Genomic DNA, 24110 nt, shown 5'->3' with positions numbered 1-24110 from the left:
TGCCAAAGGGACTTCTACAAAGTACTGAATTAAGTTTTAAATACTTCTACAAAGGAGAGATGTCTGTTTTTGATCTTTAATAAATTAGCAAACTGATTCTGAAAACTATTTTTCATTTTGTCATTATGGGCTGTTGATGGGCAAAAATGACAAATTTATCCACTTAAAATTAAATCAACAACCAGGGGTGGATCTATTATGAATGAAACTGAAGTTTCAGGGCCCCAGAAGCAACTTTATTCCACTTTATTTAAAAATTTTGGCTGTCTAATGTATGAGAAGGGGTTTATAAAAAATAATAATATTAATAATACAGTGTAATTCAATGCAAAATAATAGTTAAAGTACAAATTAAAAAAGCTATTAAGTTTCATGTAGGCTATCTGTAAATGAAAAAAGCATTTAAATTAAGGGTGCTTCATTTTAAAAGGGGTGGGCAAAGTTAGGTTAACAGTTGTTAACATGGGTTATGATTATTACAATAACTTTATTATCTCAATAGTTTTATTAGCTTTATTAATGCAAAAAATGTCACAATGGCATAGCGTAATCTCCTAAGTACTCAAATTGCCAGCCTCATGTGCTAACAATTGTAAACCTACTTTTGCCCATCCTGTAAATATAATATAATAAATGTAAATAATTTAAAACACAATTAACATTTATGACAGAAATTAAAATTTTTAGTAAAATTATTTATGCTTGGTGAACAGCAACCAAAAAAATGAAAGTACGGTATATTTCATTGCTTGCAGTCATTGTAAAGGATATCATTTTAGTAACTTTTTATTTACACAAAAAATCTTATAAAACCTTAAAATACACTAAATGTATAAAATAAATAATAACAATTTTATGTGTCTACAATTAAAATACAGTAAAAATTAAAAGGTAAAAATATCTTCATTGGTAGGAGATGACTGAGATGTAGTGGTTACATTTAAAAAAAAATTGTGATCTGTTGTGGAACAACCCCAGTGAACAAGTGGTAACCCAGACCTCCAAAACAGTTCAAGCTTCATAACCCCAAAAATGAATGGCTGTCACTGTCTATAACACAATAAAGTTTGCAGAAATTGAAGGTTTAAATGTAGTAGTATTATCAGACAGAAACTGCCAAATGGATAATTGATGACCTTAAACCCCACCCCAAATTTTGATTTATGAAATATGAATGAAAAATGATTTATGAAAATATAAATCATGATATATGGTGTATGGAATTCAGTCCCATCCCAAAAATATAAATTATGAAATTTCCTCCCACCCAAATTATAAATTATGAAATGTATACCCTAGTAATATCAGACAGAAACTGCCAAATGGATAATTGATGACCTTAAACCCCACCCCAAATTTTGATTTATGAAATATGAATGAAAAATGATTTATGAAAATATAAATCATGATATATGGTGTATGGAATTCAGTCCCATCCCAAAAATATAAATTATGAAATTTCCTCCCACCCAAATTATAAATTATGAAATGTATACCCTCACCCCCAAATTATGAATTATGACACTTATGCCCCCATCCTGACACATTACTGCATTTTAAAAACACCAGATTCAAAACTAATAATAGGAGCCTCATTTAAAAAATACACTTCTCTTGCTTGTAATATGTAGCCTTGCAAGTGTGTACCTTTAAGCACTTATTAAAATAATTTGAGCGGTGCCCATCGTTCATATCAAAATATACAAAGGTCGTAAAGAATGTAAAGGTACACAATTGCTTGGCTATGTTTTACAAGCAAGAGAAATTTATTTTTTAAATGAGGCTTCTATTATTAGTTTTGAATCTGGAGTTTTGAAAATGCAGTAATGTGTCAGGATGGGGGCATAAGTGTCACAATTCATAATTTGGGGGTGAGGGTATAAATTTCATAAGTCATATTTTTGGGATGGGACTAAATTTCATACATCATGTTTCATAATTCATATTTTCAAAAATCAAGTTTTCACACATCATAATTCATCAATCATAATTTGGGGTGAGGTTTAAGGTCATCAATCATCCATTTGACAATTTCTATCTGATATTACTAAAACTTCCATCCATCCATTTTCCAACCCGCTGAATCCGAACACAGGGTCGCGGGGGTCTGCTGGAGCCAATCCCAGCCAACACAGGGCACAAGGCAGGAAACAATCCTGGGCAGGGTGCCAACCCACCGCAGTTACTAAAACTTAATTTCATAAATTATTTTTCAGAATTCGTATTTTCATAAATCATATTTTCACACATCATGTTTCATAAATTATAATTTGGGGTGGGGTTTAAGGTCATCAATTATCCATTTAATAGTTTCTGTCTGATATTACTACTCCACGGTATCTCTTGGCTGGCTTGGGGATTCTCCAGGAAGAGCTGGAATGTGTGATCTGGGGGCAGGGAAGTCTGGGTTGACCCACACCAGGAGATGTGGTTTCAGATAGCGAGATAATGACTTCAACAAGAAGTCCTAATAGCAGGAAAAATCCAGGCTGTCACTTTAGGAGAGAAAAACCTCAGCTATAGAGAAGAGGTGATGTAATTCAGATAATATTATATACAACTTTACATTTATGTTACTTTTACATGTGTTTGACTAGCAGATGGTTTTATCCAAGGCAATTTACAAAAGAGGTCAGCATAATTCAGTAAACATCAGTCTGGAGAACCGGTCAAGAACATAACAAGGTGAAAAAATTGATCATCACAAGTGAAGAGCTCTGAAGACAATAACAAGTTGGTTACAGTTTCTAGGTTACAGCACCTAAAGGCCAGTAGCAGACAGAAGTTTACCAAACAAAGATTCAAACACTTCTTAAACACAAGGATGGAAACAGAAGTTCGAATGAAGGTGGGCACCTCGTTCCACTGGCTACCAGATAGACATGAAAAGAGTCTGGACTGATATTTGATATCATGCCGAGGTGGTATCACCAGAAGCCATTCATCACCAGACCTGAGTGGTTGAGAAGGAGCAGAGGACCACACAAGGGTCTTCATATATGAAAGTGCTGAACTACTGACTACTCTGTAGGCGTGCATCGAGAATTGGAACTATTGCTATAGGAAGGCAACGTAGCGAAACAGATTACTATAGTAATATTTATGTCTTCTGAGATTGGTGAAAGCTCAACACTCCGTCACTTTTCCTGGAATCTGTCCTCCATCCTCAAGAGGAGCCCACCGCGCATCAGCTGTGGCACTGCACTCCCTCCTGTTGGCGAGGAAGAGGAACAACATCAGAGCCGGAGGGGCTGGCAAGCTTGGAGGTTTCAACGGGTCGCTGCGGCTCTGATTTCAGGAATATCATTTTAAAACTGAAAGACGACAAATACGAGTTATTTTTGTATACTTTCCCGTTTCTATTAAGGTAGGTTAAAGCACACCCTGATTTTAAGCTGCGCACTTCTGGGGAGTGGGGACCCCCCTTAGCTGACGCGACACTGTCTTTTTTTTTTTTTTTTTGTAGGTTAGCGTGTCGCTGCAGTGGCTCCTCACGGCTTTACGTGAGGAGGAGGGGGCGAAACAGGAGAAACGGGAGCGCGCGCACAAGCACGCGCATACAAGCCAGAGTGCAAAGAAGACAGTGTTTCGGGCGGCGAGGCGAAGCCAGGCGAGGAGCGCGGGACACAGCATGGCAGGCGATAGCGAGAGGCGGTTGGACGACCAGGAGCATGCCCCCCGACAGCCGTTCCTTATCGGAGTGGCCGGGGGTACCGCCAGCGGAAAGGTGAGTGAGATGAATTCGAGCCGGGGGTCGCCCCGCTTCACGAAAAAGTGGGGGGCAAAGGAGTGGAGCGCGTGGCGGGAAGGTGGCACGCGCACACGTTACGGCGTGCCGCTAGAACCCTCACCGAACGGCGGCTTATGTTAGTGTCGATTAATTCACGTAGTTGTTCGTTTTTATCATTTAAACTCAAAATGGTGGCCCTGCGACATTTATAATCTAGCCTTTTACATCTTCACACCATAGTAATTTTTCTTTCCTGAATGGTCCTACAAGGTGACATCTTCATACATTGGAGGAATGGGTTTGCCGGCCGGGCGCCCATCCATCGATATTTATGTTTGTTTTTTTGTTGATCGTCACTGTCTTCCTGTAATATCCGCTCGACATGTGTTAAGGACGTGGATCCTCAGGCTTTGTCGCTTAAGAAGTAAGTCCCGAAATCCCAGCTTTGGCCTCGGTTCATTTTTCGTCTTTAAAAAAAAATCTTTTGTGTACGTGGAGTTAATGAATGTAGTCATTGGGGCCATTTGAAGATTTCGTTTCTTTGTTTTAGCCGTCCCTTCGCGTGGGTTTATTATCGGGTGATGCTTTTCATTTTGTTTAGTGTGAGGATTTCCACCCCCGTGCACGTATGATTTTAAAAATCTGACTTCCCCTCGCCGCGTGTGTGTGTGCGCACAAGATTGAAAAGCCATGCGGTTGGAGTCGGGGATGGTGTGCTAGGAATCGGACGGTGGGGGCTGGGTATTAATACTTAAGATTAAATAAAGAACCCCTCCAACTACACTGATCCCAGTGTCCAGAGTCAACGTTGTCCAGGTAATTTCAGCCAAAGTAATACCCGAGGACAGAGCCGGATTACTGGTCGATTAACATGCCAAATGGATGGAAAAGGCCCCGTGAGCGTAGGCGATGCAAGTGGCGACATTTGCCGAGGTTGGCCGAAGGAAGCCGATTTCACTCGTAGAATGGGAACGGAAATAACGGTGATGATGATGCGGAATGAAGCACCTGTCAGCCTGAAGTCGCGCTTATATAGTGCCAAGTATAGTATACGTCATCGCAGTGCCAGTTACGAAACAAATACGATTTCAGTACATAACATTATGCTGCCTTAAAACGACATGGCGGATTTTCAAGGGTGAGGTTTGTGTGGGATACGTTAGAAATGATTTAAGTGAGACGTGGTCGAAGAAGGCAGATAACTGAGAAAAGTGATAAAGAAATGGAATCAGAAAGGGGGCGGCATTTGTGCGGAGTGTGTTCTTCGCGTGGATGCTTGTCCAGGTACTTTTTTTTTCCTTCCACCTTCCCCAAATATGTTTTTGTTGGCTTATTTGGCAATTATAAATGTGTGTGACTTGTGATGGACTGGCGTTCTGTCCAGGAATGTTTACTGCATTCTTCCAGCATAGGTTTTGGTTCCTAGTAACCCTGATTTGGATTAAATATGTCTAAAAATATTATAGGTAGTACAGTGGTACATTGGTGTGTCTTGTAACAAGGAGGCTGGGGTTAATGTCCCAGGTCTTCCCTGTGTGGAGTTTGCATGTTTTCAGTGTGGTTGTGTGGGTTTCCTCTGGGTGCTCCAGTTTCTTCTCACAGTCCAAAGACATGACGATTAGGTGAATTGGTGTGTGGATGTGTTTTTCCCTGTGATGAATTGGCATGATGTCCAGGGTTTGTTGCGCTATATGCTTGCTGAGATGGACTGTAGTTTCCCTGTGATACTTCCCTGGATAAACAGGTTAGGAAAATGGATCGATGGATGGAATGAGAAAGATTAGTTAGCCCGCCCATCAGCTGTAGTCTGTTGAGATTAAAAATTCCTGGTAAGAGATTCACAAATGATACCATTCTACTCATTATTCTCTGTGATAGTCCTAATAGTGATATTGGGATGCCATCTTGGGGTGCGCATTTAGATATGTGATGTGGTCAACTAAATGCCAAAATAACCTACAACTTGATTTTTTACCATTTTCTAAGCACTGTATTCAATGCATGCTCCAAACCTCCTCCTCCTCATTGGGTAGGGATTGCAATCCCACCTCTGTTAGCCACTTCCCTATGTATATTTTGTAAGGGTAGATTAGGTAGGTGAGCTGCACCACACAGGGGATAGAGATGTATTGATTTTCTAATCAGCCATGGCAATGGTTCAAAGATAATTTGATGTACTTAGTTAAAGAAATATTTCACCCAAATGTGATTTTTTTTTTAATGTTACTTACCCCATGTAGTTTGTTTTAGCAGTCGAGAAATATTTTTAATATCATGTTTTCATGCTGAATGAAGAATAAATAAAAAAGTTGAGGATATGATACAAGCCATTGCTGACCAATGCTGTCTAATGGCAAATGATGTGGAAAAACTTAAGTTACACCACACAATCCACACCTCGGTTATCAGAACGACGATAATGGAGAATCCACTGCATCCACTAAACAGTATCATCTCCAGACACAGGAGCATTAACATTATTCAAAGTTATTGTCTGTCTGTATACCTGCATTGTTATCAGTCTTTAATATTGTTTCTTTATCAGTATGCTGCTGCTGGAGTATGTGAATTTCCCCTTGGGATTAATAAAGTATCTATCTATCTGTCTGTCTGTCTGTCTGTCTGTCTGTCTGTCTGTCCGTCCACCCTGGCCATCGGACCTTACTCCTTTTTATGTTAACTAAGGTTGTCTTATTTTAATTTCTTATTTGTCTTTTATTCTTCTTTTCTTCATTATGTAAAGCACTTTGAGCTACTTTTTGTATGAAAATGTGCTATATAAATAAATGTTGTTGTTGTTGTATCTATCCATCTATCTATTCGATATGATGTCTTAAAGATCATAACTAGTAGTCTATCTTCGGCTACAGTTCCTTGTGCTTTCAAACACGCAGTTGTACATCCAATCGTGAAAAAACCTGATCTTGACCCTGCCGTCTTCTCCAATCTTCGTCCAATTTCCAAACTACCTTTCCTGTCAAAATTACTCGAAAAAGTAGTTTATGAGCAATTAATTCACCACCTACAGGACCATCAGGTAATGGACCTTTTTCAGTCAGGCTTTAGGCCCCAACACAGCACAGAAACCGCGCATTTACGTGTCCTAAATGATGTCCTTTTGGCATTGGACTCAGGACTCTACGTGATTATGGTTCTTCTCGATTTATCTGCTGCCTTCGACACAATCGACCACGACATTATGATCTCCCGACTCGAATCCTGGGCTGGTGTATCTGGCTTAGCCCTCGACTGGTTCAGGTCATATTTCTGCAACAGGACTCTTAGAGTCATGCTAGACGATTTTTCATCTGAATCAGTCCCACTCCCATGTGGTGTCCCCCAGGGTTCCATTTTGGGGCCACTACTTTTTTCAATTTACATCCTGCCTTTAGGTGCAATTTTTAGAAAACATGCAATCTCGTATCACCTATATGCTGATGACTGCCAAATTTATTTCTCCCTCAAGTCAACTGACTCCACTAAACCTCTTCTCAACTGCTTATCTGACATTAAGGACTGGCTGGCTGTAAACTTCCTTCACCTGAACGATTCAAAAATCGAGGTCATTGTTTTTAGTCCTGACCGCAAACAGACCCTACCCCTTGGCCTTGACTTTCTTCCCATTCCAGTAACTTCGTCTGTTTCCAATCTTGGAATCAAAATGGATATGGTCCTGAAAATGGATGCTCAAGTCAACAGCACAGTAAAATCCTGCTTTTTCCATCTCAGGCGAATTGCCAAACTCAAACCAATTCTGCCTTACCACCTCCTGGAATCAGTAATCCATGCATTCATTACGTCCCGGCTCGACTATTCTAATTCCTGCCTATATGGTATTAGTAAAGCCACTCTTTCGAGACTCCAATTGGTTCAAAATGCGTCTGCAAGGCTTTTAACTGGAAGCAGCAGAAGCCAACACATTACACCGATTTTAAAAACCCTACACTGGCTGCCGGTTAGCTTCAGAATTGATTTTAAGATACTCCTCTTAACCTATAAGGCACTAAATGGTCTAGTCCCTGCCTACTTGAGTGTCTTGCTCCATCGTCACAATCCCCCTCATGTTCTTAGATCCGCAGATCAGCTGCTCCTAACCGTTCCCAAGGCACATTTTAAAGCTCGTGGTGAAAGGGCTTTTTCTGTCTGTGCACCTAGGCTCTTGAACTCCTTACCTTTAGTGGTTAGGCAAGCCGCTTCAGTCGCCACATTCAAATCAAACCTAAAAACTCACTTCTTCACATTGGCTTTTAATTCTTAACCTGTCTTATTTCCACTTGCTTTTTGCTATTTCTCTCTTTTATTGGGTCCCCTGACCTGTTTTTTAGTGTCTGTTTTAATTCTCTCTTAATGTTTGTTTTTAATATTTTGCTTTTAGTCTTGCTTGTTTTAACTGTACAGCGCTTCGGTCAGTTGTAATGCTGTGTTTTTAAGCGCTTAACAAATAAAAATAGTATGGTAAAAAAAAATGGTTTATCTATCTATCTATCTATCTATCTGTCTGTCTGTCTGTCTGTCTGTCTGTCTGTCTGTCTGTCTGTCTGTCTGTATGCTTGAAAACATGCCACCTGTTAATGATGTGTTCTGATTTTTACACAGTATCTATTAAACCAAATTTTAGCAGAAAGTGTGTATTTTGCATGTTTTTTAGCATATGACTGGATAACTGAGGTGTGGATTGTGTGATGTAATGTGAGATTTTTTCCACATTTGCCTTTTGACAGCATTGGTCAACAATGGCTTGTATTATATCCACAATTTTTTTTTTCCCCACTATTCTACATGAAAAATGAGAGTAATTTTCTTGGCCATCACTAAAAACTATATGGGGTAGGAATTTGTATAAAAAATATATAATTTATTGGTGGATTGTCTCTTAAAAGCATTGATAAACAGGTTAAAAACATGGGAGGTGCTTTGTAATGGAGGTGGAGAGAATGAGATCACAGATGTGGGTGTAGATCAAGAGTTCCCAAACTTTTTTCAGCCGCAGACCCCTTTACCAAAAACTTTTAAAACCGTCAACCCCCTAGTCATTTACTTTACTTACTCAAATTAGTAAATTTGTACAGTACTCAATATTAAATATTTCACTAGATATCAAACTTTTCATTTTAATCACTTATAATTAATGATTGAAAAAGATAAAAGGACTAATGAATATGGCATTATCGTGTGCAACATTTAATATTGAAACCTGCACTAACGAAAATTAAAGCAAAAAAATACGAGCAGAGTTTTTTTACATTTTTGACATTTATGAAATAAATATGTAAATTCAAAATAAGTACAAATACTGTATTGAAATCACTATATTAAATATAAAAATGAAGTGACTTGCAACGTTTTTTCATGTCCGCACTTGCTTTGATACATTCGATAAGACAATGCTCAGACATGTTTGTGCTAAATGTATTTTCATGCATTCTTACGTGCGACTCTTTTAATGAAACATTTTACCTTTTCGCTCGCAAGTTTGGTATGTAATGTGTTTTTATCAAAAAAGTGTTTTTTTTTAAATTATTTTACTTCTTAATTAGGTACCTATTGGAATCATAGATATTTTGAAGTAACAAACAAATAAGCAGTAGTAAGGGGGTCTATTTTTTCTGTCATCGACCCCCAAATTTTTTTATTGAAACTATCGACCCCTAGAAAGTTCAAATCGACCCCAGGGGGTCGATATTGACCACTTTGGGAACTCTTGGTGTAGATGTTGGGTGCTGTGAGAAGACTGCCTTTAATACCTTATGATGCCCAAACATGTAGAAATTTATGTATAGTAATTTGTGGATGCAATTGCACATGTGTAATTGTTTAAAAATCGATGAGATAGATATTGTTCTATATAACTGATGAAATCATACTGGAAAAAAATAAAACTAATTCCAGGTAAATACACAATTACAATGAAGGCAGAACTTTGGAAAGATCTGGCATTAACTACCTAACCGGATGATTCCAAAGGGTGTCCCTAATTATCTCTGTCTATTGCCTCTTCACTAGTCGGGACCGAACCCCAGTTCTTCACTTCACCATATTGGATTCTCAGGTATCCAGCTAGCTGAGTTATAGAAGAGGAAAGTGAAGTTACTTCACGATAGCAGACTTGAATATCAGACATATGGTGTCTGTCTGCAGAATAGTTCCATATCAGGCACTGTAGTTTAGTGATTAAGGTATTGTAGTATAAACATAATGTTGCTGGTTAAGGTTGAGCTTCTGTTTCACTTTGTGACTTTGTACAAAGTCTCATAACTTGCTCAAGCTCAAAATGTAAAAAAAAACAAAAAAAAAAAAAACTAAATGATGTGCTGCGGTGGGTTGGCACCCTGCCCAGGATTGGTTCATGCCTTGTGCCCTGTGTTGGCTGGGATTGGCTCCAGCAGACCCCCGTGACCCTGTGTTCGGATTCAGCGGGTTGGAAAATGGATGGATGGACTAAATGATGTATCAAGTTCTAGTCTTATAAGTTGCATTGGGTCAGGGCTCATAAGTTTAGTGGCCATTTTCTGGATTTACTCAGGTCAGCCAATTGCCTTCCAAATCTCTCTTTAACTCATTTTAATCCTGAGCATCTTTTGGGGTGAGACCCATATGCCAGTCAAATGTAAGAAAAAAATAAATAGTATCATATACTGCAAAATAAAATAATGTAGTCTTTATGCTAATAGCCAGATGGAGTCTGTACTATTACACACTTAAAGCAATAATGTACTTTAAAGAAATGGTGTAAACCAGCTGTGATAAAGTTTAACGAATTATCAGCTACTAATATAGAAGATCAACTTAATGAGAGCATATTTTAAAAAATAATATTGCATATAATGGAATATATTTTTTCATTGGTTTCTACTTGAAGCTGACATCCCTTCTCTCCAGTACACAGAAATTCAACTGTCCTCTTTAAATTCTATTGTCCAGTCAGACATTTGAGAACAACTAACCAATTGTAACAAGGACTCAGAATATGTAAGCTACTGTACATAAAGAAGCAGACTTATGTTGAATGCACAATATGCAAATAGTATGCTCTGTTAAGCATACAAGTTAAATCAGCAAGGTTTCTGACATGTGTACATAGTACATTGAAATTCACATTTGCATGTCTACTCAGAACAGTTAAATAAAATGCAAAATTATGTACTTGGCATGCAACATACAGTATACAATTGTATGCAACCTAAATTTGCAAGCATTTGTACACGTTGTTGTGCTACAATATACTTTTGAATATTTATGACTGACTGTTCAGCAACCTTATGACTTGTGGGTAGCAACTGTCCCTGAATCTACTGGTGTAATTACCAGATGGAGGAGTGAGAAAAACGGCTATCCTGGATGTCTGAGGTCATTAGCAATACTGTTTTCTTTTTTTGTTATTATTTGTTTTATATTTTTTTTGGTCGACTCCAGTACAATATTTTACAGGATTTAATAATAAAGACCAAACCAAAGAGCTGGTGGTGGATTTTAGGAGGCCCAGGCCCCTCCTGGACCCCATGATTATCAGAGGTGACTGTGTGCAGAGGGTACAAACCTATAAATACCTTGGGAGTGCAGCTGGATGGTAAATTGGACTGGACTGCCAATACTGATGCTCTGTGCAAGAGAGGATAGAGCCGATTATACTTCCTTAGAAGGCTGGCATCCTTCAACATCTGCAATAAGATGCTGCAGATGTTCTATCAGACGGTTGTGGCGAGCACCCTCTTCTACGTGGTGGAGTGCTGGGGAGGCAGCATAAAGAAGAGGGACTCCTCACGCCTGGACAAACTGGTGAGGAAGGCAGGCTCTATTGTAGGCATGGAGCTGGACAGTTTGACATCCGTGGCAGAATGACGGGCACTGAGCAGGCTCCTGTGAATAATGGAGAATCCACTGCATCCACTAAACCAGGGGTGGGCAGATTCAGTCCTGGAGGGCCGCAGTGGCTGCAGGTTTTTGCTCCAACCCAGTTGCTTAATAAGAAGCCCTTATTGCTCAAGTAACACTTCAGCTTCACTTTAGTTGTCTCGCTCGTTAAGATTTTGAACCCTTATTGCTTATTTTAGTCTTAAACAGCTGTATTCTTGGTTTTTAATTGCTCCTAATTAGCAATACCATGCAAATGACAAAAGAGACCAGCATTTCTCCATTTAGCTTGTTTTCATTTACACCTGTGTGTATTTATCATGCACTATTTGGTTTAATTAAATACTTGGAAGGAAAGTGAAGAGAAAAAAGTGAAGCACTGAGAATTACTCATCTGTTTTAGACTTCAAATCATTTGGATGATATCCTTAGAAAGGAAAATAAATCTAGGATATGAGAATGACCTGACATGGCAGAGTTAAAGCACTAGCAAGCCATGAAATTAAATAATTGACAAGGATTGGTTTTTAATTAAGCAACTGGGTTGGAACAAAAACCTGCAACCACTGCGGCCCTCCAGGACTGAATCTGCCCACCCCTGCACTAAACAGTATCATCTCCAGACAGAGGAGCAGCTTCAGCGACAGACTGTTGTCAATGTCCTGCTCCACTGACAGACTGAGGAGATCGTTCCTCCTTCACACTATGTGACTCTTCTATTCCACCCGGTGGGGGGGGTTTGGGGGTAAACGTTAACATTATACATACTTAATTAATATTGTTTTTCTCAGTATGCTGGCTGCTGGAGTATGTGAATTTCCCCTTGGGGATTAATAAAGTATCTATCTATCTATCTATCTATCTATCTATCTATCTATCTATCTATCTATCTATCTATCTATCTATCTATCTATCTATCTATCTATCTATCTATCTATCTATCTATCTATCTATCTATCTATCTATCTATCTATCTATCTATCACACTTGATCACAATCATTTTGAAATGTTTGTCATGCAACTACTGTTGCACCGCTTTCAATCTGCACACAACTGAAATTACCAGGCATATCACAGCGGTTTGGTGTCAGCGTCACATTGTCATCACTATCGCTCGATTTGAGCAGTTGTTCAGTTTGAATTTGTTCTAAAACTGCCTTTATGGCTTTTTGTTGGCCATTGTGTTTTTGGACCCACTCATGATTAGTTACCATGGAGTTCCCATAAAGTGGCAGAACACAGAAATATTCATGATTTTGTGCAAAATGCTATTTCGTTCAGTAGTTGGAAGAAGGAATACTGTCCTGAAAGTTATTTGGCCTTAATGCTGTAAAGTGGATGATTACATGTCACCCCGACAGACTTGGGTTTAATCGTATTTACATAGAATTCATAACCTGGGCCACACTGGAGTTAATGTGGAGGAAGTTAAACACTATGCCACACACTCTGACTAAGCTAGAACCACACACTGTGTCTAAGCTAGAACCACAGGCTCTGGAAATCCCCAAAAAGCTTAAAAAAATAAATATTTGAAGTGCCACATTTTAGACGTGTACATTCTTTTAATGTTTAAGAGGAGACGGCATAGTAAGTTTTAAAAACTTCTCTACAGTTAAATTGACTTTGCTGTAGAAGTCTCTTGCGCTGTAAAAAGCAAAATTTGAAATTTTTTACTTTAAGTGTGTTAAATGACATCAACAAATTTTATACCTGGGCATGTTTATTTCATTTAAAATATAAGTTGTCCTGTAACTTCCAAAAGTCAAGTTCCTTCTTGGGACATTAACAAATAACGTCCTCGCTATCTAGCTAGCTCATACTGTATATCCACTTGATTCTCATATTTAAATGGAGTCCATTAATACTAGTCATTTTTATTGTATAATTTTGTACAAATACCAATGCCAAGTTGAACAGGTATGCATAGCTGTAATTGAGGGCAGGGATTACTCATCTGTACATAGGACTGCCTTGGGCGATTTGGGAGTACAGAGTGAGTGTGTTGGGACTGTACCACACACGGTGAGACAGGAATATGAGTTTTGCTGCCCATACAAAGCAGAGCGTGAACATGTCATTTGTGGGTTTGCATTAATACAGAAATGCTAGTCTACTACTGTTTTTGTTCTTAGCCATTCTTGGGTTCTTTTAGCCACGTGTTTTGGGTCATAATCCTGTTGGAGGATCCATGACCTACAATTGAGACGGAGCTTTCTGACACTGGGGAGTTCGATCCAGAATGTCTTGACATTTTTAAGATTTTATTGTTCTCTGCGCAGACCCAAGGCACCCTGTGGCAGAAACAGCAAAGCAGCCCCAAAACACAACTGAGCTTTCTGCATGTTTCACATTAGGTATGGTGTTCTTTTCTTTGAGGGCTTCATTTTTTTCATATGTGGATAGAGAGCTGGTATGTCTCCAGAAGCATTGTGGCTTGTCAGTATGCATTTTAGCAAGTTCCATTCTAGCTTTTTTATGGTTTACTTTCAACAGCGGAGTCCTACTGGGTTTTCTTCCATTGAGCGTCATGTCCCTCAAAAAGTGACAGATGGTGCAATCAGACACTGATGGACCTGGACCTTGGAGTTCAGCTTGTATCTCTTAGGAAGTTATCTTTGGCTTTTTGTCCTTCTGCACATTCTGGGGTCAATGTTCCTCTTGCAGGCATGTCCAGAGTGGTTGACTACAGTCCCATGGACCTTAAACTGCTTAATATTTGCAACTGTTGTCACAGGAACATTATGTTGCTTGGAGATAGACAAGCATGTTAAAGGCAAAGGCTAGAAGACTATCATTTTCTTTCTGATCTCCTCAGACAACTCTCTCCTTGGCTTTCTCTGGTCAATATTCAGTGTGTGACACTGCAAATTGGTGACAACTTATATCCATTTAAGTTGACCGAATGACTGAGTGCACGATTGGAGACACTTGTGATACTAATTAAAGAAAACAGCTAGTTGGAAAAATCACTCAAATTGAATTATTTAGGAACTTTTCTAGAGGTGACAACTAATTTGTCCCCACAATTTTAGATTTTTTCACACCTGCTTTGCTCGATAACATACAGGTATACAGGGGACTATTGCTTTTCATTGGCATCCAAAACATGTTTTTCAGTGAAGCTGTATGGGTAGAAACAAATTTGTCCGTGTGTATGTATTTATGTATTTTCAGACAGTACCTATTTTCAAAAAACCTATCCGAACAATGATGTAACCTTACCACTGTAGAATTCATGAGTAAACTTTGGTTGCAAGAGCTTTAGTTGAGTGATTTAACAATTTGCTTTCCTCTGCAGTGTGTACTTGAAAGTAGTTATTAGCAGTGCCATAGTTCTTTGTTTGCATAATAGAATATTATTTTGTACGAATTGCTTTGTCTCTGAAGGATAGACAGACTTTGTTTTCTTTTAAGTTTGCCTTGGGTTTTTATCTTGTGGCATTTGCCATAAAGGCAACAAGTGCATGTAATGGTATTTAACAAAAGAAAAAAAAAAATGATCTGCAACAAGTTGTATAGGCACCAGTGTGTAAACTATGCAGGACATAATATAGATTATCTAATTTATTTATTGCACACCTCTGAAGGGTTCTAAGGCTCCATTCATACAACGCTTTTAAAAAATGATTGTTCATCTGTAGATTCTGTTCCATTTACAATTGTTTTTAATAGCAGTGTCATGTTTTCACAATTGATGGTATATTCCTTCTTGTAAAAGAGAAACAGTTACATGATCAGATGTCCAGTTTATGAACTTTCGGGTAGGTTTCTAAAATAGCAAATTTAGGCATTTTCATTAATAAATCTTTAGCAATCTCAGCAGATTTAGTTTCCGTCAGACTGCAGTGTCTTCTTGTTGCTTCAGCCTATTGAATTGTCCATTTCTGAAACGATTACCAAGGAAAGTGTGGTGCCATGTACTAAATATTACATTGTTTCTTTTTTAAGTGCTGAAGAAGGCTTATTAATGTTTTTTAGGATTCACATTTGAACCACAGCATTATGTGGAAATTTGCATAGCATATTCCAAACAAGTCCTGACCACAGTGTGGTGTAAGCATTTGGAAGGAGTCCTGTTGTGTTTGGCAGAGCCTTTTATTCTGTTCTTTGTGAAACATGTGCTATGCAACAGATTTGATCTGTGAACGTGACATGGGGTAAAAACAAAAAGTGCAAAGGTGTTAAGAGCCTCGGCAAAGCTAGTTTCTTTTTGTAGATGTGGTTAATTTTTGCATAGCACTCTTAACTGATTACAGGCCCACAGCACTTACATATCTACAACTATTGTGCACTCATAGTCAATTGTTCAACCATTCACCATTTTCATAAAAGCACAATGTATTGAATACACAATAAAACCGAATGAATCTCAATGATTAATATCAATAAAATTTTGTAACTGAGATGTGGCCAGTTGACAACAGAGAAAATAAACATAATAAATAATACATTTTATGTATATAGCACAGTTTTCAAGCTTAATGCACTTGAGTTAACAGTAGGGTATAACAGAAACAACTGTAGTTCTTCAACTATACTGTGTTCATGCACGTGCTGAAGCAGATTTAATCCATTAATTGTTGCAATCCATGGTTCCTAATGTCTTGTCACTGATCATGAACAGGAATAGTAGTTTAGCGCTTTAGCACTGGTTCCAGGTTTCACGGCAGTATACCACAAGGAAAAGCAGAATGCAGTGGGATCAGTTAACAGTACATGCTGTATTGATTAGCATACTTTCATTTTTGAGCAAATGACTTAACAGAGTTGCAATATGAACAATCTAATCAGTAGCTGTAATTGGGGTATGCTAGATTAAAGTAATGATTCTGTGGTCTAGATTTAAATACTCAGACAAGTGTGGAGATTCAGAGTAAATTGACATTGTGGTTGTCTGTGAGTTGGCTCATTTCCGTTTTTGGTTTCTACTTTTGGGGGAAGCATTTTGTCTAATGGATAAAACGTTTTGAAGATATTGACAGCTAAATTGCTCAAAATGTTTGAGTCTAAAGCAAATTACTACTATTTCTGTCTACTCTTTTCAAGTAGGGGACTAGCATGTTGTGGGCAACAGGGCATTACATCAGAAGATGGATATGGTTTTATTTTTGTGCCTTTTGTTTCTCTTAGAAAATATTGTCTGTGCTGAACAAAAAGTAATGACAGATGTAGCTTGTAGGAGTGTGTTTTTTAGATTGCTTTAACAGGGATGAAATTTAATAATCGAAAAACATAACAAATATGGTTACATCTGTAAATATATATTGTCTAAAAAAAACCTGTGTATCCTGTTTTGCTGTACTTTGTAAATGAGATTCTTGCGTTTCCAATAGTGACATTACTGTAAATCCAATAGACAATGACTATAGCACTATGTACTGTATTAAGTGTAACATTAGACCTTATAAATATACTGTATAAAAACCAGAACCATTCAAGCAGTTGTCTGTATGAGCAGCTGCTGAGTGGCCTTTTGACCTGAGGCTTAAAAGTGTTCCCAAATCCAGTGTAATGCCGGTGTTATTATTTCTGAAAAGAGACCGTATAGGGAGGCTGAGGTCTGCAGTAATATTGTATGACTTTATAAAGCAGCATCTGTTATACGGTACAGTATGTCTTGGACAGAATGGAGTTGTCCGCCAGTAATGTTCAAAGCTGATTCCTTTATAATGCTTTGTGGCTCTGGGGCGTGAATATTCCAAATCGACTCCACCGTGCACCCTTAACAGTTGTTGAGCATAGAATGAGATTTCACTTAAGACAGTTTGTGACACTTCTTGACTGTAGCTGATGTGTGGTGTCCATGTTAAGTTAGTCATTTATTATGCCTTCAAGGAACTTAAAGCTGCTGACCCACTCTAGAGCATATGCACCAATACAAATAGGAGTGTTGCCTTCCTACTCATTCCATAAGTGTGTGACCTGGTTTTTCATTTTTCCGACTTTAAGGGACAGATTGTTGTTGTTATTGTGGTGTGGGTGTGTCAGAAAGCAATTCTGTTCTCTGTAAGCTATAGGAATCTACATTTGTACACTCGCCATGTTCTTTAGTTACACTGAAGTATGATTGTGCTGATTGGTGATTATTTTTAATCAGGCCTATTATGTTGTTATATGACGTGCTGTTTTTTGAGTATTTGTTATCAGGTCTATGATGTTGTCATTATCAAATGTATTGATGCAGGTGGTACTGCTGCCTCTGCCCACGTGATCATATCAGGGGGATCTACACACCACCATATGGGAGTGCATTGTGGAGTTACTGATGTTGTCTACTAGTTAGGACGTTGAAAATCTCATTTGTATTGTGTGTCACGAAGTCCCTGTTCTGGGAGCTTGGTGTACATGTAAGTAAGGCAGTTTGCATATGACATAGACTTGCATGTATCAGATATTTTGTTCAATTATAGCCATTTGTAATAGGATTCAGTTCTGTATTAGTTTCTAGTATATTTCGAAATTGAATTACGGTTCTTGTTGTAGAATTATAGTTCTTGTAAATAGTGGTATTTCCTTTCTCTTAAACAGTTCGGAATATTTAATCTATCTCAACAACAAACAATTTGGTGCACAGTATTCTTTAACAGTGGTAATGTGCTGATTTTTTTTTTTTTTTTTGAGGAGAAGGCAATGTTCTGAGGCAGTCGTCTTCTGCTAAATAAATTTGTGTTTTGTAGACATTCAGTGTTTGATGTAGAATATCTTGGCAGTAGATAAGATAACTACTTCACAAAATGTTCACTTTGTTAAAGGGTAAAACATTTTTTTTTATTCCATTTATAGCCAAAAAAAAAACCCAGTCATTTTTTGGTGCTGTTCAGAGTTGAGGTGCTGCTGTTGGTGTTTCTGGTTTCCCATTTCCTTTTCTGTTGGACCTGTGGTGCCCTTCCATATTATAACTACAAGCATGCTGAGAGATTTTTTAAAAATTAAAATTTTAATTCCACTTTGGGGGGTGAAAAACTGTTAAATTTAGGACATGTGAATCTGTTTGTTGAGTAGATATATCTGATGAAGGTTTATCAGCCAAAATGACACATTTTTAGCTTTTTTCTTGTCAGTTTAAGAATGTTTGCGTTATATATTTTTTCCTTCATTTTGCAGATATGTGCTGGTTCAGCCTTTTTCTAGCTTCAGCATGCTTTTGGGATCACTGTTCAGTGTGTCTCTTGTTTGTGGGTTGCTCCTAACTTCCACCTACCTGTTTGCTACTAGGAAGGGATCTGCTTACCAGCTACTGAATAAAATTGTTTCAGGGAATGAATGTTGGAATGCTTTCTGCAGTTGTGTCATATGGGCTTTTAACAGAATATTTGCCTTTCAACTTTAGTTAGGTAATAAATCCAAGTGCAAGGGAAATCTGCATTTGCACAATCATGTGATTCCCTGGTTGCACTGAAATAGAACTGAGAGAACTGAACAGGAATACAGTTACTAAAAGAATATGCATTTTTAAAGGGGAATAAAGCTTGAATTTTGGTGTGGCCCTTCCTTTGAGAGTATGTGCTTTTTGTTTCAGGATCAGCTAATAACCTAAATTAAGTATTACTAGGAAACACTCAGACCTCCAGTCTTTGAAGAAAGGGGTTTCATGTGCCTCTTATGAAACACAGAAACACAGCACCTCGGGTAACACCAATGAGGGTACTGTCACTTTTTTGATTTCCTTACAGTGTGTATGTCTGTGTTTTGTACTCGTAGTGTGTGATTTCCAAAGGATCTGAGGCCTATTTATGTGATAGAGGTAGCCCGTACCTCCAGCTTTTTGGTTGTGTATGACTTTTGTTTGTATGCTGCAAAGTAGTGCTCATGAAATGTTTGAAGTACTGCTTGTTTGTTGTTATGCATCTCTTTGTTGCTGCTGTTCTTCCATTCTACATCCTGTACCTTCTATTATGCTAGTGACGCTTGCTGCTGTTTATATCGTGTACACGTAAATAGTTTGTTCTAGCAAGTCAAAAGGAAGCAATAAAAGGTTTTTTGTTGTTCTTCATCACTGCTTGTATTGAGTATGTCACACTTGATGCTGAGTATATGGTAGTGCTGTTCGTCTTGTTCTGCAGTCTGTACTGTGACTCAATAGCTCTGCATACTTCTCTCTTTAGTATATCCTGTGTTCTGCTGTCTCATCATTTCATGTATGTCATCAGTGAAATGGTTCCTGCTTTTGGATTGTTGCCCAGCTAAGGTTGAAGATCATGTTGTTTTTCATGGTGTCACTGTGTGTAGTTGACATGCGTCTGATTGACCTGTGCAATGAGTCTAACTGTCAGCAGATGTCGCTGATGTCATTTTCCTTTGAGTCATGTTGAATACATGCATGGCTGTTTCTTTTCCCTGTCAGATATGGTGCATTGTCACAAAGATACTTGCCATGTGAAGGATCTGAAGCCAGTTATGTGACTGAGGTAGCTTGCACATCTATTTCAAGGGTTCATATTACATGTATCACTGCGCAAGGTACTGAATAAGACAAAGTTCAAGTTTCATGGCCCACTAGTTTGTGAGTTTTTGCATCAGAGAGAGAAAATCCTTAGCATATATATATTTATTTATTTAATTTAATAAATACTTAATTATGGAGGACGTCATCAGAATAGCACATAAACCCACGAACAATCTGCGCATGGTCCTGTTTAATGCTAAAAACAAGAAATCGACAACCGAAACACGAAACGCAGTTTATAGTATTCCAAGCAATTCTTGCTCAGCTGTATACATAGGACAAACGTCAAAAAGAATCTCAACACGTGTACAGGAACATCGCAACACCGTCAGAAGAAAGGACGCACTATCTTTGATATATGCACATACTAAATCGACAGGACACACATTCAACTGGGACAACGTAAAGTAAAATTTAAGGCCAGTACAAAAAGTGCCAGAGAGTTGGCCGAGTCTTGGCTATCAGATGAAAACGCCATCAACAGACACTTGGACATAAATCCAGCATATGCCAACTTAAAAAGGACATGTACACAATAATTAAACTATACACCCCCCCCCCCCCCTTGATCATACTGACTTAGTCACCTCCACCCATTACCCCGCGCCCCCCCCCATCACTGAATGTGTTGCTATATATTGCCTTTGATTCTTGTAAGTCTAAGCATTATCCTCTGATGAAGACCCCTGATAGGGGTTGAAAGCTCAGGAATAAAGCTATTTTATATATATATATATATATATATATATATATATATATTACAGTGGTGTGAAAAACTATTTGCCCCCCTTCCTGATTTCTTATTCTTTTGCATGTTTGTCACACAAAATGTTTCTGATCATCAAACACATTTAACCATTAGTCAAATATAACACAAGTAAACACAAAATGCAGTTTTTAAATGATGGTGTTTATTATTCAGGGAGAAAAAAAAATCCAAACCTACATGGCCCTGTGTGAAAAAGTAATTGCCCCCTTGTTAAAAAATAACCTAACTGTGGTGTATCACACCTGAGTTCAATTTCCGTAGCACCCCCAGGCCTGATTACTGCCACACCTGTTTCAATCAAGAAATCACTTAAATAGGAGCTGCCTGACACAGAGAAGTAGACCAAAAGCACCTCAAAACTAGACATCATGCCAAGATCCACAGAAATTCAGGAACAAATGAGAACAGAAGTAACTTGAGATCTATCAGTCTGGTAAAGGTTATAAAAGCCATTTCTAAAGCTTTGGGACTCCAGCGAACCACAGTGAGAGCCATTATCCACAAATGGCAAAAACATGGAACAGTGGTTGAACCTTCCCAGGAGTGGCCGGCCGACCAAAATTACCCCAAGAGCGCAGAGATGACTCATCCGAGAGGTCACAAAAGACCCCAGGACAACGTCTAAAGAACTGCAGGCCTCACTTGCCTCAATTAAGGTCAGTGTTCACGACTCCACCATAGAAAGAGACTGGGCAAAAGACGGCCTGCATGGCAGATTTCCAAGACGCAAACCACTGTTAAGCAAAAAGAACATTAGGGCTCGTCTCAATTTTTGCTAAGAAACATCTCAATGATTGCCAAGACTTTTGGGAAAATACCTTGTGGACTGATGAGTCAAAAGTTGAACTTTTTGGAAGGCAAATGTCCCGTTACATCTGGCGTAAAAGGAACACAGCATTTCAGAAAAAGAACATCATACCAACAGTAAAATATGGTGGTGGTAGTGTGATGGTCTGGGGTTGTTTTGCTGCTTCAGGACCTGGAAGGCTTGCTGTGATAGATGGAACCATGAATTCTACTGTCTACCAAAAATCCTGAAGGAGAATGTCCGGCCATCTGTTCGTCAACTCAAGCTGAAGCGATCTTGGGTGCTGCAACAGGACAATGACCCAAAACACACCAGCAAATCCACCTCTGAATGGCTGAAGAAAAACAAAATGAAGACTTTGGAGTGGCCTAGTCAAAGTCCTGACCTGAATCCAATTGAGATGCTATGGCATGACCTTAAAAAGGCGGTTCATGCTAGAAAACCCTCAAATAAAGCTGAATTACAACAATTTTGCAAAGATGAGTGGGCTAAAATTCCTCCAGAGCACTGTAAAGACTCATTGCAAGTTATCGCAAACGCTTGATTGCAGTTATTGCTGCTAAGGGTGGCCCAACCAGTTATTAGGTTCAGGGGGGCAATTACTTTTTCACACAGGGCCATATAGGTTTGGATTTTTTTTTCTCCCTAAATAATAAAAACCACCATTTACAAACTGCATTTTGTGTTTACTTGTGTTATATTTGACTAATGGTTAAATGTGTTTGATGATCAGAAACATTTTGTGTGACAAACATGCAAAAGAATAAGAAATCAGGAAGGGGGCAAATAGTTTTTCACACCACTGTGTGTGTGTATATATATATATATATATATATATATATATAAAATATGACGTCCTCCATAATTAAATTTATGTATTAATGTAAAAGATTGGTTACATGAATTCCTTTTTACCAGAGTAAAGTAAACCTTGTGCTGACAACCTTTAACCAGCTGCTGATCCAGGCAGTAATGCTAAGCATGATGTTAAGTATGGATTTTAGTTTGTATTTTTTATTTACATGGTTAATACTAATTTGCCCACAAATGTGCTTTTAAAATGATGAATAACTATAGCATGTAAAAATGTATAAAATTCTAAAAAGTAATCAAATATTGCAGCATAATGTAGTGCATTATTTTTGCACATGAACTTGGATATTGTATTACCTTGATTGTTTTCTGTCCTTTTGACACTCTGAGGATGTCTCCTAAACTACTTGGCAGTCACGATCATCATATTGCAGCACTCGGCTTTCTTCTATGACACGAATGGTGACAGGTTTGGTGATTCACTCTGAGTCACACAGAGTAAGTAGAAGAGATGAAGGCAGCACCTTGTGATTTTTTTTTCCACCCTTTTATGGTGTTATGCAGGCAGATTTGGATGCAGATGAACATTTTTTTAATCTTTTTGCTTTTTATTCAGACAGATCTCTAAAAACAAACTGTTCATTTTGACAAATTCTTTTTGGTTAGGGAATGGTATAATATAGGAATAGATAGACAGTGGGAAAGCCATTCCAGATAAAATTAAAGAAAAGAAAATTAGAAAACGCAGAAAAGATTTTGGTGTGCAACAGTTAAAAAGTGGTATTGGGGCTGCATTTCAGTGTTTTAAGTCTTTTGGCTTCTTGTACTGAAAACAGAATTTAGACATTGCCAAGCCTAGGCACAGATTTCAGTCGAAGGCCTATAAATCTACTTTTCTAACCATTTAAGCTCTTTATTGAAAAGTTGAAGACCCATCAGTCCTTGATAGGTATTTAGGATTTTACTGACAGACAAGACTGAAACATTTTTTTTTTTAAATAAATATAATTTATGGTTTCATTCATAAAGTGTGAAACAAATGTGTAGATGCAAGAAGTAGGCTTATCAATGTTTGTGTGTTGTAAGTTAAATAGTTAATTGTTATACATTAAAATGACTCGTTTTTCATGCGCAAAATTGTTTAGAATGTGTCTGTATAATGTACTGTATACATATCTGTGTTTTTCAGGTTTATTTCTAAATTGTTAATGTTGCTCAGTGTTTACTATAGTGTTATTGATTCTTCAGGTTTGTTTCATATTTGCTCATGCCATGACCCCACAACAGGTTTAGGAAACGGTGGGGGTTCACAGCATTTACTGTAGTGTTATAAATTCAGAAAAAATCCCTTGGTTGCTTTCTGGCAGCTGTGCTGGGTGGAGTGGAGCTGATGTATCACAGTTGGTGAGAGTCAGTGGAGTAGATGGTTTTTAGGCTTTGGTCATTCTGAACTTTGACACTTTAGGCTCTTGTTAAGTGTACTGCATTTTTAAGGTTGGGCTGCAATGCTTTTTTGCCAGTTGAATGACTAAACCTGTGTAAGGTCCATAATTACTTGTTCATGATGAATGAGGGAAGTACTTCCCAGTGGTGTGCCAAACAAAGCTGCACTGCATGCTAACTAATTTGCAGTCTCACTCCACACTTTGAGGAAGTGTAAAGTTACACGTTTCCCTGTTAGCTGCACAT

At 38.2% G+C, this 24110-nt stretch overlaps 1 protein-coding gene across 1 annotated transcript in view; it reads left to right on the top strand.

The window, feature by feature from the left end:
* The first annotated feature begins 2930 nt into the window (after nt 1-2930).
* Nucleotides 2931-24110, top strand: part of uck2a (uridine-cytidine kinase 2a) — a 114661-nt gene continuing 93481 nt past the window's right edge. Inside the window, exons 1-2 of the mRNA XM_028810877.2 lie at nt 2931-3367; nt 3467-3727. Of these exons, the coding sequence (XP_028666710.1) occupies nt 3632-3727 (96 nt within the window). The 5' untranslated portion in view covers nt 2931-3367; nt 3467-3631. The remainder of the gene's footprint in view (nt 3368-3466; nt 3728-24110) is intronic.

This window comes from Erpetoichthys calabaricus, chromosome 10 (assembly GCF_900747795.2).
Source record: "Erpetoichthys calabaricus chromosome 10, fErpCal1.3, whole genome shotgun sequence".
Lineage (NCBI taxonomy): Eukaryota > Metazoa > Chordata > Cladistia > Polypteriformes > Polypteridae > Erpetoichthys > Erpetoichthys calabaricus.
This window is presented reverse-complemented; position numbering and strand designations above follow the sequence as displayed.